Source organism: Aulostomus chinensis, chromosome 5 (assembly GCF_037954235.1).
Source record: "Aulostomus chinensis isolate RoL2024-O1b breed Wild chromosome 5, RoL_Achi_v1.0, whole genome shotgun sequence".
In the NCBI taxonomy this organism is placed as follows: Eukaryota; Metazoa; Chordata; class Actinopteri; order Syngnathiformes; family Aulostomidae; genus Aulostomus; species Aulostomus chinensis.
The window spans coordinates 12,915,336-12,933,968 of record NC_141324.1 but is presented as its reverse complement, the minus strand read 5'-3'; the positions used below and the strand labels follow the sequence as shown (position 1 = coordinate 12,933,968).

At 41.0% G+C, this 18,633-nt stretch overlaps 1 protein-coding gene across 3 annotated transcripts in view; it reads right to left on the bottom strand.

Moving 5' to 3' along the window:
- Positions 1–384: 384 nt before the first annotated feature.
- Positions 385–18,633, bottom strand: part of tbl1xr1b (TBL1X/Y related 1b) — a 28,203-nt gene continuing 9,954 nt past the window's right edge. For all 3 annotated transcript variants that reach the window (XM_086203210.1, XM_086203212.1, XM_086203211.1), the window contains exons 3-16: positions 13,962–14,065; positions 13,663–13,808; positions 13,317–13,542; positions 10,704–10,836; positions 9,252–9,393; positions 8,949–9,012; positions 8,764–8,861; positions 8,087–8,147; positions 7,512–7,633; positions 7,248–7,322; positions 7,029–7,156; positions 4,406–4,571; positions 4,042–4,143; positions 385–3,029 (exon numbers count right to left, since the gene is read on the bottom strand). In XM_086203210.1, the coding sequence (XP_086059336.1) occupies positions 3,003–3,029; positions 4,042–4,143; positions 4,406–4,571; positions 7,029–7,156; positions 7,248–7,322; positions 7,512–7,633; positions 8,087–8,147; positions 8,764–8,861; positions 8,949–9,012; positions 9,252–9,393; positions 10,704–10,836; positions 13,317–13,542; positions 13,663–13,808; positions 13,962–14,019 (1,548 nt within the window). In that variant the 5' untranslated portion in view covers positions 14,020–14,065 and the 3' untranslated portion in view covers positions 385–3,002. The remainder of the gene's footprint in view (positions 3,030–4,041; positions 4,144–4,405; positions 4,572–7,028; positions 7,157–7,247; positions 7,323–7,511; positions 7,634–8,086; positions 8,148–8,763; positions 8,862–8,948; positions 9,013–9,251; positions 9,394–10,703; positions 10,837–13,316; positions 13,543–13,662; positions 13,809–13,961; positions 14,066–18,633) is intronic.

The window sequence follows — 18,633 nt, the reverse complement described above, 5'->3', positions numbered from 1 at the left end:
TCGCGTTTGTTCAGTCCAGCTAACACTTCCGTAGCCTGATTACCGGGACCACCTTCTGCTCCAGGCTGCATTTACCCCCCAAGCAAGAATGTTCACCTCACGGGGGCGCTAGGCAGCATTCAATTGAGTGATTTGAGTTTTCACCTCTGCTGGGATAGCCCCCGCCCCCCCCGCGAGCCTTGACAGGGTTAGCAGTAGAAAATGGATGGATGGATGGAATTGTCACCTGTGTGATGGACACACCTGTCATCAAAAAAAAAAGTGTTTTTGAATCAGGTTTGTACTAGCATGTTATCAGACAGCTTCTATTGGAGTAAAACTGTTAGTAAAGACATGGTCACTGCAGCAGTAAATAAAAAGCAAAGGAGAAAACACATTGATATTATCAAAATAGATTTTATTCTAGACCTTGAAATCTGACTGATATTCCAACAGTCAGACTGCAACCATGTGAGTGAGAGAGAAAGAGTACAACGCAAGTGAGGGCAAAGACAACACAAGAAAAAAGATCTGCAAATTGGTATTTACATGTTCTGTGTTACATCAACAATTAAATCCAGATTTGATTTTTTTTTTTTTTGTTCATTTCGAGTACGTAGCTACAAATCAATCAGAATTACAAAAGTTTTGAGAAGTACAAAACCTTCAAGGGCTCTCAAACATAGCAAAGATAGAATTAACGTTAGTATTTTCGGTAGGAACAGAAAAAATAGCAAACACACTTGAATGCTGTGTAAAAAGCGTATCATCTAAAAACAAACCATTATAAAATACCATTCCACCGTCATAGAGCTAATCTGAAATAGGGTCTTTGTGGTACATTTCAATCACCGTTAAAGCAAACTTCAAAATAGTCTTCAGCATCAGTACAAAAGTTGTTTTTTTTTTTTTTTTAACAAGTAATATTCTGACCAAAACCTCTAAAATGTCAGACGATTACGTGTATCAAGCCATCAGATGGGAGTTATGGCTACGAGATGAGAGCTGGAATGCCATGAAGTTGGCTTGGAGTTCAACGTACCTCAAGGGGTCTGACAAGACAGGATTCACCCTTTCATCACACCGGATCGCTGCACGCTTTCTGCTTTTAAACTTGAGAGCTTTTCAGATGTGTCAACAATGGCTTGAACAAACACACCTCCCTGTTTCTCCATTTTTTTTTTTTTTAATAAGTCTAAAGTGCAGAAAAACCCCTCCGAAGGGCTGCTGTTTTAAGTTCGCTATGACTGTTTAATGGTATTTTATAAAAACCCATTTGATATGGTCACGACCGCTGGTCATGCACGAGAACATCACACACTGGATTTCAAGCGTCTTCAAAACATGACTTTAAAATCCACCCTTTACATACGAGTGGCATAGAAAAGAATCCCCTGTGATAGCACAGATATATTCATATATATATATTTATATATATATATATATATTATATGCATGTTACATCAAGTCGTATGCTGCGAGTCTGCATTGAACAACAAGCACAGACTTGACTCAAAACGCCAACTCTGAACACTACAAACAAAAGCACTGTCTATCCGTGCATAGGCCTGAACACAGCCTGTCTCCAGAGAGAGTGTGTGTGTCTGTGAGAGTATGAGTGAGTGTGTGTGTGTGTGTGTTTATGTGTGTGTCTTAAGTCTTAACAACAGCAAACCAAAGCAGGGACTGCACTAAGGTCAACACTGATTACGCGACGACTGAAAATTTGAAGCTGACTCAACATTGTGAACTCCACAGGACAAAACTGATATGTCCGGTATGGCCAATCGGTGATTTTGGGCACTGTGTTCTTCAGCTTTAACAAGCGGCGATCAAAGACCCCTCTGAGGGGAAGTGAGTGATGATGTCTGATTACCATGCAGAGAAATGAGACATAATAAGAGCGGTTTAGTGTGATTATCACTCAGCATTGGTTAGCAACAAGCCATGTGTTATGGAAACAAGTCATTGTTCGGATGAATGTGAGCTCTTGGGCCTGTTTTTGTGTATACTCCACCCACCCACGCCTCCCCTAATCTCTCTCTATCCCCACTGATCACAGATGCCGCACAGCCACCAGAAAGCAGGCTGTTCTTGCATTTGTAAGCTTGAGATGCACAGATCCACGCCGCCTCACTGGTAGGCTGATGCCGGCCCGCTGCCGGCCCGCTGCTGGAACATCAGACTGACAGGTTGTTTAACAACTCTCTCAGCCGTAACCTCTTGAATTCTTTAGAGCTTTACGTTAACCAGATGAACACCTGAAAATAATTTCTGAGGGCAAAAGATGCAAACAAAGGACAGTTCACCTTTTGATTAACTGCTTTATATTTTTGTTAACAATGGCAAAAATGGATAAAAATACAGTTGAAAAAGAAAAACATTTTTTACCTTCTGAGCTATTATATATCTGCATTTTTGAACCTTATAGAGTGCCAAGAACTAGATGAATGGATGCTTCAATGAAGAGATTTGAACACCCATTGTTAAAAACAAGAAAAACTCTCGACCCTCCCGCCCCTTCTCTCCCACCCCACATGATATAAAACCTACAGAGATCAGTAAAATCCAAATTCAAAACAACAATGTCCACAGGACACCAAATGCTGACATATGCAATATGCACACACCAACAGAGAACAAAAATCTGTAGAATTCTGGTACAAAGGATAAAAAGAGGAAAAGCAAGACGAATCCTGGTGTTTTGGTTTGAATATGATGGGTCCAACATGATTTGTAGAAAGAATTCTTCCTGAAGGTCTGCGAGAGCGACACTAGGGTCCATACCGACCCGATGGATGTCTGACGCATGTGCATAACAACTGTATGTGATGAAGGTGTGGTCCATAAATGTGTGTGTACATTTGAAGGGGAGTAGGGGTGGGGGTCAGCACTCCATTTGACAGTAATGGCAGGCCATGGCATCTGGTGGGACTACAGCAGTGTGGTGGACAGGCAGGGACAGTCAGTCATTTTGGCTATGTACACATTCGTAGTCGGTCCATGGCTCCCCCACACGAGTGTCATTTCCTCAGGTCTAATACACAAACCTGGCAGACAAGAACAAGCAGTTAACTGGATGACAAATTTTCTCCTGCAAAGACCTCATTTTCTGTCTAGTCAGGCATTTACTGAACAGGGAAGACAGTGTTGCTTCTTTTTTGGACATTTTTTGTCCCCTACATACATGTGGATCTGGATTGGTGAGCTGTATGTATAATAATAATGTATAATAATATCAATACTAATAATATTGAGCTGCATCAGCCTTCACAGGTCTGAGGAGCTCAAACGGCACAGCAGTTGTTTATCTTGAGATTGCTATGCACTATTTAACGATAAACGTCACCACTCCTGTGTCTAGCGCAATCTGCAGTCTGATGACCAGGAGGATTTCAGGGCCAGTGTCCACTGATGTGTTTTTCCCTTCTTGTTGCTTGCAGAGGGAGTGCCTCATTTTTACACTGCGCTACAGAAGATAGCAGGGACTGAAGATTTTTTCTGGCTGTCCAGAGTTGAAAAATGTTGAACTTAATCATTCAAGACAGTGGTGTAGGAATGAATTCTAAAACTCAGAAGTAACTTGACATTGTTGAACTTCCCGTTCCCTCTTCTCAAAGTCAGTGGGATTTGGTTCAGTGACAGAAATAAGGTCTGTGGTTTACGCTAGCTTAACATCTTAATGTTTTGCTCTGTGCCATAAAATGCACCAAGAAATAATACACATGAGTTTTCTAACTTAAAAATGGTGGTTGCTCACAAGAGGCTAAATAAGACTACTGTGGTCGTCACGGACATTAAAAGTGATCAAACCGAAAAAAGAAGAGTGAAAATATACTTCAAGCAAACATTTACACTTCAGAAATCATAAAAGTTGCATAAATTTGAGATTCCAAATCACAGTGACCAAAATGTGTCAGATGAAAAATGAATGAAATAAAACGCTTCGGCCCCTGTTGTGAAGCTTGTGAGCTGGCTTGAGTGAATGTAAGGAGCAGCTGCTTCAGCAGTGGTTATGATTGTGTGTGTGTTTGAGAAAAGCATCCTGGTAGCAGCACTTACAGATCCGTCTGATGCGCTGGCTCCGACTTTGTCTCCTGTGGCGTTCCAGCACACCTCAAAGATCCCTCCTGTCCCCCGATAACTGTGGACTAAAGCACCAGTCTACACACACACACACACACACACACACACACACACACACACACACACACACACACACACACACACACACACACACACACGTTTGTAGATGTTATTACTTAATACTTGTCAAGCAGCATTTTATGTTCACAAATACAACATGGCTCATTTTATAGCTCCGGTATATGTGTGTGTGTGTGTGTGTGTGTGTGTGTGTGTGTGTGTAGCCTTGTTTAACTCTTGCTGTATATGTGTGTGAGTAGTAACTGATAATCATCCCAACCTGAGTGTTCCAGATGTGGACACATTTATCAAAAGAACCGCTTGCGAGATGTCTGCCATCAGGGCTGAATGCCACACTGTAGACAGGCTCCTGGTGGCGGGTCAGTGTGTGGATACACACCCCGCGCTCCACGTCCCACAGACGCACTGTTGAGTCAAATGACGCGCTGTGAAGGGGTAACAAGAACAAGAATTTGGGTGAGCGAAGTGTCATGTAGCATAAATATGAACTACTACATAGCACACAGACTACAGAATGCCAACTTAGCAACAGGGATGTCACGAGAACCCATACTTGTGATACCACTTGGTTCTACAGCTACGAAACACTAACGATACCCATTTTTCTAAGCACTGTAGGTACTGGGGCCCGCTTTGGAATCAGTGCTGCGCCTCTTCTGGAACTGACAGTTTTCCAGTCGCTAGGCTACTTACATTTTCCGAAGTAGGGGTGACTACACACGGCATAAGAACAACTACATTGAAGATGGCAACTGCAGGTGATGCAACCGCCCCGCGCCTCTACTAAGAGCAGTCGAGTCTGGAAGTATTTTGCGTACAAGGAAGATGAGAGTGGCTGTATTATTAATCCACAGAAGCCTGTATGCAAACGATGCTACCACGGCATCCAGACAAAGGGAGGCAATACTTTCAATTTAGCAAAACACTTGAAAGACCGTCATCCAGATTTGTTTAAAGACTTCAAGGTGAGTTCTGTTTCATGTTAATACCATCCAAAGAATGAACATTTTCTGTTTTTTTTTTTAAATCTGTCATACTGAAACACGTTACATGATGTTTGCGATGGTGAGCACATTTTACATTGGCTTATGTTATGTAGCTTACGCTGTAGTAGTGTAGTTTTAATGTTAGCCTAGCACTACCTGCTAGTAATGCACCCTTGGTTAGAAGGGAAGAGAAAGAGAGCATGTGTCTTGCAAGTATCTTTTCAAAACTAGCGAAAATCACGGAAGAGCCTTGTTTACTATAGTTACAGATGAATCGTCAAAACACGATTGCCCATCCTCAAAAAAAAAAAAAAAAATTGTTAATGCCAATGGAACTCTATGTCACACACGATTAGCGCCTGACCTCTGAAATCTCGCCGCAACCAGATTTAACACTGATTGGGTTTTACATGGATGGGAATGATCTGATCTGATAGAACAGAATCCAAGGAGATGCATTCATAAACTCCAACTGAAATGGAATATTTGGTTAAATAATCCGATTATTCTTGCCCATGTAAACCCAATCGCTATTTCGCATTATTTAAACACCAATTGGATAGGACATTTTGGGAGGGGAATCAATCTCTCTCTCTCTCTCACACACACACACACTCACACAGAATCTTACTGCATCTACTATTATCTATTATCTGTCAACATCACTATAATGAATAACTTTTTCTGTAAGAGCAACGTAACTTCGATATGAATTTGTTCACAAGGAAAGAAAAAGAAATGTCTCAGCTGCAGAAATGAGAGGTTGTCCTCCGAGAATGTCAAAAAGGAAATGACCGATTCAAGGGTGTACTTGGCAGAAGAAACTACCAAAAAACAAAAACCCTGGAGTAAAGTATTATTGCTTTTCCCCATCACGCACCATCTGTCGTCTACCACTAGTGCTAAATAATACTAAATGAAAAGTCCTCTGATATAGATTGCTGCTTTCACTGCAGTAACACATGGAGAATACCTTTCTTTCAGTGGAAAACCTCTTGACAGTTTTTGGGTCCTCTCTGATCTGCTTCTTATCTCCCTGAGATCAACTAAGAAACTCTAGATAAATGCGTCTTGAAGGCATTCAAGCTGATGTGTAGACTCTTAACACACTATGGTGTTAGCAGAAAACCCAAGTCCCGAGGTCATCAAGGCCCCAAATTTATCTTAGTTGCGAACATGCATAATGTATTAACAGCAACCCCAAGGTAATCAATGGTACTTTATTAATGGAACGATATCAAAGAATATCTGCTATATTTAGATCAGTGCACCTGAACAATGAACATGAAAATACCACTGATACCACTGAGGAGGATCATGAACTTGTGTCTGCCAAAGCCATGTCTTCCAGCCATACTTCTCAAAAGCAATTTGGATGCAAAATGCGTGCACAGTTGTGACACTGGTTACTATGGTAAAGAATGCCAGTGGAGGTAAAAATGTCAGGACCACAGATGGTTGAGACAAGTACTTCCTCTAGTCTTTGTTTTGGGTGACAAAAAAACTGAAGATAATCCAGCCAATTTCTGTGGGTTTAATAGAATTTGTGGGTTTATGGGCATGCCAACATCATGACAGCTGAGTAAAATCATCAGGATCAAGAGCTCCTCCATTGTGGTTGTTGAGCACTCACATATCAGTTGGTCTTGGTGCCACCCCTCCTCGATTGTGACTGGATGACTGGGCAAAGTGTTTTACCAAAAGTTGAAAGGTTGCAAATTTGGCAGTCTAAGTGCTAGCATTTGTGGCACGGTGTCAAACACGGCATGCCAATAAAAAACTATTAGGCCCCAGGTAAATAATGCTTTGGTGGACACAGGCACTTATACAAGTATGCAAAGGAAATACAGCTATTCCTATAAACCATTACTATCTGTTCTAGTGATTCCAACCCACCTAGCCAGCATAAGGTTTGCGCTGGGGTTGTTGGTCCCGGGGCCGGTAGGGCTCCACTTGATGGTGTAGATTTCTTTACTGTGGGCCTGGAGGTCATGGACACACATGTCCTGCTTCATACTCCAGATCTGGGTTGAAAGAGGCAAAAATTTAAAATCAACTTATTAACTAGCAAATTGGTAAAGGCTCTCTTCATCACTGGATGACATCTGAACTGACCTTCAGTGTCATGTCATCGGAGCAGGATGCCAGCAAGCTGCCGGTGGGATCCCACTTGATGGCGTTCACTTCATTCTACAGCAGGAAATGTGTGTGGTTAAAAAAAACAAAACAAAACACAGGATTCATACATATTTCCCAAACCTTGAGGGCAAGTTTCATGAGTAGACATTCACTTAAATACCTACACATGAGAACTAAGCTGCTTCAATGTCTCTGGCATATGGATACTTTGTTTCCATATGGTAGTCCTGCCCCACTTACTGTGTGTCCCTGGAAGGTCTTGACAGGTCTGTCCTGACCCAGCTTACACACGTGGATGCACATATCTGTGCTGCAGGAGGCAAACGTGTTGTTGCTCTGCCAGTCTACGTCCAGAGCAGGTGCTATTGGGAGACACAAAGACAGGAAGCAAGAACTTAGCAGCAGCACTGGGGTGTGCAGATGCAGCATGATGGATGACAATGACACACAAATCCCCAAGAGCCATTTGGAAGCAACTGTACCTACTTGGGACGATCAAATTGTAAGCTTTTTATGCTGTGTGACCCAAAGCTTCAGTCTTGTTTCTATGGTTACAGTAACTGCATAATTACATCAAGACTGCTTCTCTACTTAAAAAAAACAACAAACAGAACGGCTAATAAGCCAATGTTCCATATATATTTAAGTTTCTCTGTAAGTGTCATAAGTGGGAAAAAAATTTCAGAGTCGTGCTGAATAAAAACAAATGCCGATCCTAGTGTGTGACAAGTTTAGATGATAATGTGTTCACTTCTCTGGTGGTCTAAGGTGGGTGGCCAATATTACAGCGATTGCAATTGACTCCTGGGACTCACCGGAGTGGAAAGGAAATTGTTGCTTTGCCTCTCCTGTGTGGGCATCCCAAATAATTGTGGTCTGTATGAAAGAAGAGTTACATTGCTCACATCAGTCAGACAATCATTGAAAACACCTAATGAACAGGAAGCTAATATACAACTCTCTTTCTCGCATGCATGCACACATAAATACACACCTAAAGCACTTTTTTTTTTTCATCGCCAAAACAGCAGTGCCTGGGCCCTAATATGGATGCTGATAGTGACACTGGATGTAGTTACATTTACAGATACTAGATGGCAATGTTGAGCAATGTACAAATAAATTGTCTCGTTTGTGTCAGGAAGCCTGCCAGGTTGATTTTTGGTCAACAGGCTCCTCAGGCACCTGTCAGCAGTGAAAATGATTTTGTGACAGTGTGCGCAGACCCTGACATGTAGTTATGGAAGATACAGTGAACAGGGCAGCATATTTGCACAGACCTCTCACTAACATACACAAGCATGTGCAGTGTTCCTGCCTCGCTCCAATAAAGCACTTTGATACACATTGGTTGTGTTTTTAAATATCGACCTGGTAGAGTGCCCCCCAAAGAAGAAGTTAAAATGAGAGTAAAATGAGAAGACTAACATGTAAACACAAACAAAACACATGAGACACCAGTAATCGGACAACTAAAAGATAACAGCCTCACCTTATCCACGCCAGCACTAAGGATGAAGTTTCCTTTCTTATTCCACTTGAGTGCAAATATGGGACCTTTGTGCTGGCCCAAAGTACTGGCCAGGTTACCTGAAAACAAAATACTCTCATGAATGACAGAGCTAAAATAAAAAACAAAACAGGGCTGTATAATGTGGTAGAGGCAGAGTGGCTTACCATCTTTTGTCCATATTCTAGCAAAGCCATCATATGACCCAGTTGCTAGCAAGGTACCCTCACTCTGAAAAACAGGAACAGTTATTTGTACAATTGACTGTAGACACTTATTATACTCATTAAGGTAAGCAAGCACCCCTTTCCCCCATGGGAGTGACCAGCTGCATGTATCTTGATGGAAGGCATGTCCTACGCAGAAATAGTGGTCCTACACGCACGCACGCACGCACACACACACAGCCGAAATGACTGAAACCTGCACTCAGTCCAATAGACACTTAGTCATACTAAGCACACACTCACATTCCAGTCTAGTGAGGTGACGTCTTTGTTGCTGGGTACATCCTGGCCCCCTTCCCGTATGCAGTGCCTCAGAACCAGCTGGGTGGATCCACCTGTGCTGTTCTCACTCAGGTTCCAGATCCGTGCTGTTGAGTCCCCAGACCTGCCCGCATCAAAACACACAAATATGCACACACACACACCCACACACAGTCTAACATTAGGTCCATTAGGGATTTTTTTTTTAATCAGAAAAGGCAAGTACCACACTGCTTTTTCAGGCTGATGTTAAACTACGCCTTTTCTGTATATACCTTCCAGAGTCCACTTGGGGTTTGCATTCCACTTATGAGCAAATGAATTGGGACGCATAATAATATCTGCACATCATTGTATTACTAGATTTGCCAATTTTTTTTAATATATCGGCATTGGGCGGATGAAATAAATTTGGTCAGTTTCTTTGCTCAAAACAATGCAGTAATTACATGACTTGTTCCTGAAAAAATGCTACTCTTTCCAATTCACAATATTTACATGTTTTTCAGTATGTATGAAATACTCTTGCTTTTCTTCTGATACCATCAACCTTGGCATTTTGGTTAATATCAATATATTAATAAATTTGTTTGCCGTAAAAATACACATATTAATCCTATTAATTAAAGAAACCAAATCAATAATCTAATCTCAGGGGCCATTGTCTGTTGGCAGGTCTTATCTATGCACTGATGTATGTATATAACAGCCTGCGGTACATGTCAATAAAATTTCCCTTGGGACTAAATAAATGAATCTTGAATTATGCAAAACACATCAGATCGATTTTCACCTAACTAGGTGGAACGGTGTAGCATGGGCTAAGAGAGCAGACAGATCTCTGCACAGATCATAACACAAAAACAAACCTTTTTGTTAATTGGGTTTGGTTGAGTTTGCCTTGGCAGAGGTATGTACTCTCTACCTACTGTCCAGTTACTCAAGAATGTTTTCATAATGGTGATTATCAAGTCATCACAGTTAACATTACAGTCAATAATCCATTCGTCAATAGTTGATACTGTAAATTTCCAGAGGCATCACAGCGGTAGTCCTCAAGATATTTTGTTCTTCAATTAACACTTAATGTCTTCTTCTGCCTGACTGCATTCATCTGAGGAGGGATAATAACACTAATGACACTGGATGAAACAAAGAACTGTTCAGTGGTGAAACAGCGTTCAGTTTTTTTTTTATAACTTGATTCAGCAGTGTTTATTATATACTGAATGTGAGTCAGCTCACCAATACGTGTCAGAGATTTTGTTCACTATTAACTAATTGGGGTTACCTTAAGTTGTACAACTGCGCTTAATCATGGCCACAAATACAACCAAAAAGGATTGTTGGGTGTTTTAAAATCATTCAGGCTGATGGTTGACATTAAAAATGCATATCTTGAAATGAATAGTGGACTGGAGGCTTGGTACTGACCCAGAGGCCAGAAGGTCGTTCACTGGATTCCAGGCACAGATGAAAACTTCGGATTCGTGGCCCCTAAGGACCATGGCTTTACTCTGAGGGATCTCCACATCCCGGTCCACCTCCATCATTTCTGAATGGTGATCTAGAGGAGGGAGTAAAACAAAAGCAAACACTTTACGCCAAAGTTCATGTTACATTGCTCGTAAACTCTTTTCTCCTGCTCCGAGTTAGAAGAGCTGCAATTTCCCATCCATCCATCCATTTTCTATACTGCTTATCCATAAAGGGTCGCGGGGGGCTGGCTGGAGCCTATCCCAGCTGACTTTGGGTGAGAGGCGGGGTTCAACCTGGATGGGTCAGCAGTCCGTCACAGGGCCATCAGGAGCAATAAAGGGCTCAGTCTGATGCTCAAGGATACTTTGACATGGTCCCCGGCCACTCTACCTCTGAGCCATGCCGCCCTTTGCTATTTACCAGGGTGACAAAATATGTACAAGATGTGATGAAACACTGCTTCCAGTAAAATAGCCAACTAGAACTTAAATGAATAACTGATTCTTCCCTCCTCATAATTCTTAAGCGACATCGAAAGGTAAACAAAGAGCTAACAAGTAATCCTTGGAAACACTATTATATCAGCCCTGAGTTAATCCTCACTGACAGCGAGACAGTGTTCTTCGTAAGACAAGATTTTGATTGAGGCGTTGCCATGAGATGCTACAAGAACTTTCCATTAATATTCCCGTCTACATGCTACAGATAAAAGTCTTACTAGTGTCTGAAGGCACAAGCCCACATCACATCCCCACTGTTAATATCTACGTCAGTGTTTGCCACCAGAATTTGAACAGATATAATGTTGCTTACCGTATATTTTCAATATTTCAGTACATCAATCACGCAACTAAGAATACTCAACATAAGCACTTTTATTATTGCTTAGTCCAGCTGACAACTAGTTTTGTAATCGTCCTCTTTCTCAGGTTAATATCCAAATATAACAGTCCATGAAAACAGAAGGGCAAACCAGCCCTGGTCATTGTGAACACTCTGGAAAACAGGACCTACATTATGAACACATCAACAAAGTCACCGTCTATTCACAATCTGTCCTTTCTTTGGTGGCTTGATAAATATTGTGTTTTCACATCCACTTTTAAATCTGTGGATCCCCGCCGCTAGCACAGTATGACATCATTTGCACTTTACAGCTATATTTTATAAAAGATAGTTCTGAGACCAACCAGGCATGTCATATTCCTCCTTGTAAATAATTGCTGCTCAGTCATGTTCTGTATACTATAGCTACTTAAAGATTCCTGATTCAAGACAACCATAACCTAATTAATTAATTCACATAATTATTTGTTTGTTTGCTTTTGTTGTTATTAACATGTTCTTTGTGTGCAAAACAATAAAATAACCAAAAAAAAGGATATCCGATCGCTAGAGACAAGTTGGCATGGATCCACAGGATCATTACATCACTCCTGCTGGAGTAAAACCAGCGGACACAGCCGATACATAGTATTGACCACCTCAACCATTATAACAGTGGCAGAGGCTCATAATGACTGTCTGACATGATCTAATGTCCTATAAGATGGACCAGTGAGTCCCACAGTAGTGAGCATGGATGTCATTAATTCAAATAGAACAATGATAAAGTTGCTGAACCGATATTGGTAATGTGTTTATAATAGAATATGTTACTATAATTGAAACATGAGAAAACAGAAGGCTTTACCAGGAATAGGTGTGTAAACAAGACTGAACAACGCTGGTAGGAAAAAACGAAGATAAAATGTTCAAGTAGGAGAAAAACACCAGTGCCTGATAAAAAATATAGCACTCCTGACACACATTGCGGTACAGGGGAAAGACAGAGTGACGTAACAGGAATTTAGGCCTGGGCAATATGGACTAAAAATAAAATCTCAGATTTTTTCACAAATAATTTGATTTACAATTTTTTCCCCATGGGTAAACGATTCCACCACAGTAAGCTGTTTTTTAGTGGCAGTTTGTCGGTTATAGCGGTCTTGTTCCCTTCGCAAAGAGCGGCATTTCCCCCACTCGGCTGGATGTCTCTGTTTTAGATGCTAAAATAAGTTCATTGTGCTGCTGCCTTTTATTTGCAATGGGCTTCAGACAAACTTTGCAGCATGCAGTCACTTGTTCGACGTCTGTCGCCGCAAACCCAAACCAGTTCCAAACCACTGACGATACTACTCCTGTCTTAGAAACAAACTTCTCGCTCTCGTTAGCCATGTTGCTCCTATGCGTACGCGGGAAACAAGGGGGGTGGGGAAAGCTATGAAAGTTCCTGGGGGACAAAAGATGCGCCATAGCAAGAGGAGTAAAAAACTCCCAATTTTTTTGTTTTTTAAATCGTCTGCAACAAAAAACTCAAATTAATCGATAAAATCGATATATTGCCCAGGAATTCCATACATTTTACACAGCAACTTGTATCTGACCATATCAAGTCAAGAATAACATCCCACTTGCAATCATAAAAGCCCACAATGTGGTAAACCACACCAAATCACACCAGCCACAGCTGTTTGTGTTAAGAAGCTGATTCACTAATTGTTTACAACCATGGGCTTGCTTGCTTACTCGCTAAGGCGTGGGATCCGTTTTCCTCCCCATTTGCGGCAGCGCCCTCTCCATTTTTGTTGCCTCCCTGGGGCCCCGTGCTGCTGCCACTGCCTGCGGCTGCCTGCTGCTGCTGCTGGGCCAGTTTGTCCCTGTAGGCCTGCTGTCTGGTCTGGACTACATCCGGCATCACAGCGTCGATAAGAGACAATGACTCGATGGGCCGCCCGTCAAATAGCGTTCCATCCTACCCAACGACAAAAAAAAATTGTAGATCACTAAAATAGGATATGCAAAAATCTGGAATTTGTGTGCTGATATAAGATGATTGTGATGAGTAGCGAAGAGTGTGAAGATGGTGACTGACTTCATTGATGCTGACTTCAGCCTCCACATACTGCAGGCCCTTCTGGATGATGGAGATGAGGGCAGCAGGGGGCACCAAGGCTCCATTTATGTTCGACTGGCTGATGTGGCTCTCTATGCCAAAGGTGAATGCCGAGTGCGAGAAGCCTGAACGAGGCAAGAATCATGAACAAGGGCACCATTGCATATAAAATTACGTACAGCACTGTTGAGATTGTCAAAACCACCATTGTTAAAATCACTACAACAAACTACATATAGAGAAGCACTGTTTGGAAAATAAATCTTTTTGAGACCTACCTGACTCTTGCAGGTATCTGTAAACCAGGAAATTAACCTCATCACTGCTTATGCTCATTTTTAGTCCTGGTGATTAAACCATTGGGTCAGCACACGAAAGGAGCCTGTGAAAGCAAACCATAGAGCACAGTTTTGCCTGTTCAGAGATGATGGTGTAACAATCATAGAGATCAGCTACAAGATAGTTTGAAACCCTTTTCCACTGTACATATCCACATTTGTTCTGCTTTTTTACAAACCCAGATGAGCTGCCTCTCTGTTTTCATGGTGAGTCACCTTTTGATGTCACTAACGTGTTGGAAAACAGGGTAAACAAACAACACGCAGGGCAGTGACAATGTTTCAGTGGTTGATGGCCATTTTATATCTTTACTTCAGTCCGATTTTGAAACTCAACGCTGAGTCGATGTCGATCGATGTTAAAATGTAGCCCCTTCAATATTTAAAGTTGAATTTGTGGCAAAGATGACAGTCGCAGGAGTTGCTAGTTGAGGCAATAAGCTTTCATTATTCCATGGTATACGTTGTTAATTATGGGATACTGAATACTTGGTGAATGTGAGTTCAAAAATTGGAAGCACAGGAGGTGGCCTTTTAATTACTCAGTTACCTGTTTTTTGAATGAATGCTATTGAATGTTTTTTCCCCCACAAAATCTGATGTTCGTTGTTTTATGGCTGTCCATTTTTAATTCCCTTTCCCTCCCTCCTGATGACAAACTCCTTTCCCTTTGCAGACAAAAGCCAGATGCTAGTGGGTGTTAGTGGATTTTCTGGCCAGTGGAAAAGGGGCTTTCGTTGTGCTTTATCATTCACATGGTAAATTGATAGTAAAGAGCAACATGCAAGGGCACTGGGCCAGGTGTAAAAGAGCTGTGACAAACACGCCAAGGATGGTGTTACACTACAAGCTAAATACGTGGCCTTCTAGAAACATGGAACACAGGATGAAAAGAAGTAAAAAAAAACAAAACAAACATGCATAACCTTGCCTGGCCTAGATCTTCAAATCAAAGAAGTAGGCAAACACTGATCTACCATTTGCTAAATTATTCTGCTTTGTTCTTGTCTACTTTTGGTAGCAGGAGAGGCCTCCAGGCTCCAGGCAGGGTACCAGTTTCCACTCATTAACCCACAACTGGAAATAATTACTAGCCCTCTTCATGAGGCTGGCTTCTTTAGGGTATTTTGGACCAAAGTCTAGAATAGATGGGCTTTAAACCACAGCAGTAACCCATCCTACAAGGCCTGCATCCAGGCTCTATGTTTATTCATGCAGAACCAGCACTGTTTAAATGTGACTGTGGAAATAAACAAGGGGGCTGTACAAGGGACAGGACTTCTACTGTTTCAGTCATGGTAGCCCGCTGAAAAAGTCAACATGTCTCCTGCAGCATCCAAGAGGCTGAGCTCCAAGAGCAACTGAACTGAGACGCCTGGAATCTAGTCGAGGCCCTTCAGCTATATCTAAGAAGGTGGATGGGCAGAATGTATTGATCTTTTTCTCACACCAAGGCACTCTCACATGAGCTCAACTCTTTGAGAAATCACATGATGTCACAGTTGACTAAAGCAGAAAAAGCATGCATAATTACTCCATCAGCACAAAAATACATGTGCCCTACAATTCTTTTTGGCACCAAAATCCAGTGTATTTATGATACCCTTGAAGCAGGTTTTGTTGGAACACTCTTGCTCTCTGACATTGGCCTTGTTTTTTTTTTTTCCCAAAGTGCCTGAAAAACTGTCAACACTGTGCAAGTGACGCAGAAGCATTGAACAGAACAGGGTCAGTCATCTGGTGTACACAGTGTCCACTGTTTTATGAGCACTAGCAGTGATCAATAGCTCTATCAAGAGGATCACTATCTCTGTCAATCTGTCATTTATTAGGGATTCGCTGATTGTCTTGCAAGGGGCAAGATCAAGCAAGATACATCAAGTAAGACAGGAATCTCCACACAAATGGCATAGTAGAACAGGTCAATTTTCAAAATAAAATGCCAGGTGCAGGCTCTTAATGGCAAAATGGACATGAAAAGGACACCATATAAGCATGAACTCTACATGCATGTACAAATGCATAAATCGAACGAAAACAACCAAATCAGCAGAACCTGCGCAAGATAACAAATTTGGCGGGCTGCTGGAAATTGCAGCCGTGTGGAGGAGTGATGTGATTGGAGTGGCAGCCTGAACATGGCTGGAACAGGCGAAAATTCTGGGTTGTTGTGGAAGTTCTTCACTTTGAGTAATGAGGACATAAAGCATGCAATTTGGAAAACTGTAAGGCCAAAATAAATTGCAGGGGATCCATAATAAACAAACACAACCTCAATCTGACACTTAAAACTCCACCACCTACAAAAGGGACTAAAGGTTATTGCTAGTAGGCAGAGATGGAACCTAGAACTAGCCTGCTGCCTCTCCTATCCCTCTTTGGCTACAGCATTCAACTGCTTTTGTTCAAGAAGTAAATGACATGTCTGCCACAGCTGGATATACATCCACAAATTTCTGGTAAAAAACCAAAAAAAAACTCCCACTTTAGAGTAGAAGAGCACTTTATTTATCTTAGATTTGTTGAAAGCAAAGATACGGTAACCTAGTGCAATTTGGGGTAAAAAAGTAAGAGTAAAATTTTCTGTAATTATGAAACTTTTATGTTTCCATTGAGAAAAAGTTGATTTTCATGTATTTATTTTCTGTCAAGTATAGTTCATTGACAGAAAATCAGAATTGTCAGAAACAGGTATTAGCAGGTCACCCTAACAAAAAAAATATAAAAATTATAATCATAAGAAAAATGCAATCAGTGCATCTCTAAAATTTATCAATGCAAACTGCTGCTTCTTACTACAGGGGAGTTGTGTTTGCAAACTAATCACGCTGGTTGAACAGGGAAATTACATCTGATTAATATTACATCAAAATATATTCAGGTGGAGAAGTCTGCAGTTAGCGGTGTAATTAGCAGCAGATCAGTAAGCCCACAAAAGAAAATACTGATCTGAATCTGTTGGTAACCTGGTCCGAAGTTCAAATCTAGATCAACTGGTTAGAATCCAGAGGTCTCCATGTAAAGGTTTACTTTCCAGTATAAAACTCAGGTATTAGTCTTTGATTACAGACTTCAGTCCACCCTACATTTGCAGTGAGCCACTGTGTAAGGCCTTTGTGATCAAACTATAGATTCATAACAGTTTCGTCCACTGGTATTATCACCACGAACATCATAGTTTGATTTAAATCATGCAAACTGCCATTACACTACAAAAGGGCCATTAAAAAGAAAAATCAGGAAATGAGTTTAAGACATCAGCTTTTTTTTAACAAGAATATTGATGTTTGGTGCTAGTGTACCAATACTTTGTTGCAATAGGAAGTGGAACAATATGTTGCAGGATTGTTCTGAATATACATCTGAAGATGGGATGTCAGATCGAAAATATCAGAACTGGTTATATATGCTGGTAAAAATACAGGAATCATCACGTTCTTTGGGTTTGTGTGGATTTTGCATCAAATTAATGAGATTTCTCTGATTTTTAGTACATTCCTCATTTTAAACATGATGCAATGTGGCCACACAGTACTTATACCAGGGCCTGACTGAGATGGTATTTTTGGAGGCCTCTTCAAATTTTAGAACAGAAAAATGTAATTACTAATATGCGGTAAACAATATAGTGAATCTTTTGTTCTAGACTGAAACTAGACCTTTTTATGCTGATTGTGTACCAATACCATTTTCTGAAACAAATATCCTAAAAAAATATATTTAAGATTGTCATACATGACAATTTAAATAAAGACCAAAATAAAACAGTTCACTAAACAAGGAGGACATGCCAGAGTGCTCTCTGCTGGGCACTGCGTTACATTTTTTTAAAAACAACATTGACATAGTTTAACACATTTCATACAGAAATGATTACTTTTTAGAATGCATATCAGAAAAAAGATAAGCTGACAAAATATATCAGTGATCGGCCTGTGACAGACCAATACTGACTGACATATCGGCCGGCCATCGTGTGGGTCGGGCCCTAACTTATAAAATGACTTAAAGAAGTAGCTATACAACAGTACAGCGGGCTATACAAATAAAATTGTCTTGCCTCACCAAGATGAACTGTCTTGAGCGTCACACAATCTTTATGAAATAAATCAATCACTATCAGAAGTTCACCCCTTTAGAAACATAGGGAGACTGACGAGCTGTACGATTAAATCTTTAAATTTACATTTGCTAGCAAAGAGCTAAACAGATGTAGCCTGTTCGGTCAGCGGAAGGGAATAATGCACTATTGGTTAATATAAATGCCAATCAGTATCTGTCACAACTTCTTCCCTGGCTTAATGACTTTTCCAGAAACAAGTAAATAAGTGGAAACAAATTGCACTGTCTTTTGTTTCATGGGGTTTTTGAAAATGATAAATAAAAACTGCAATGCAACACGACACCTGGCACTGTATTAGTTGCATATCTGATTGGACAGATATTTGATGAGTGCACAGCTACATTTACAACGACTTTTTCAAATGATACTTTGCCAAACTGCAATCATCACGAGTACTGTAGTCCATGCAAACGCTGCCTGTATTCATAACTGCATACTCAAAAGTCTGCCAAGTAACTCAAAATGAGCCATCCAAAAGTCTCTCAACCA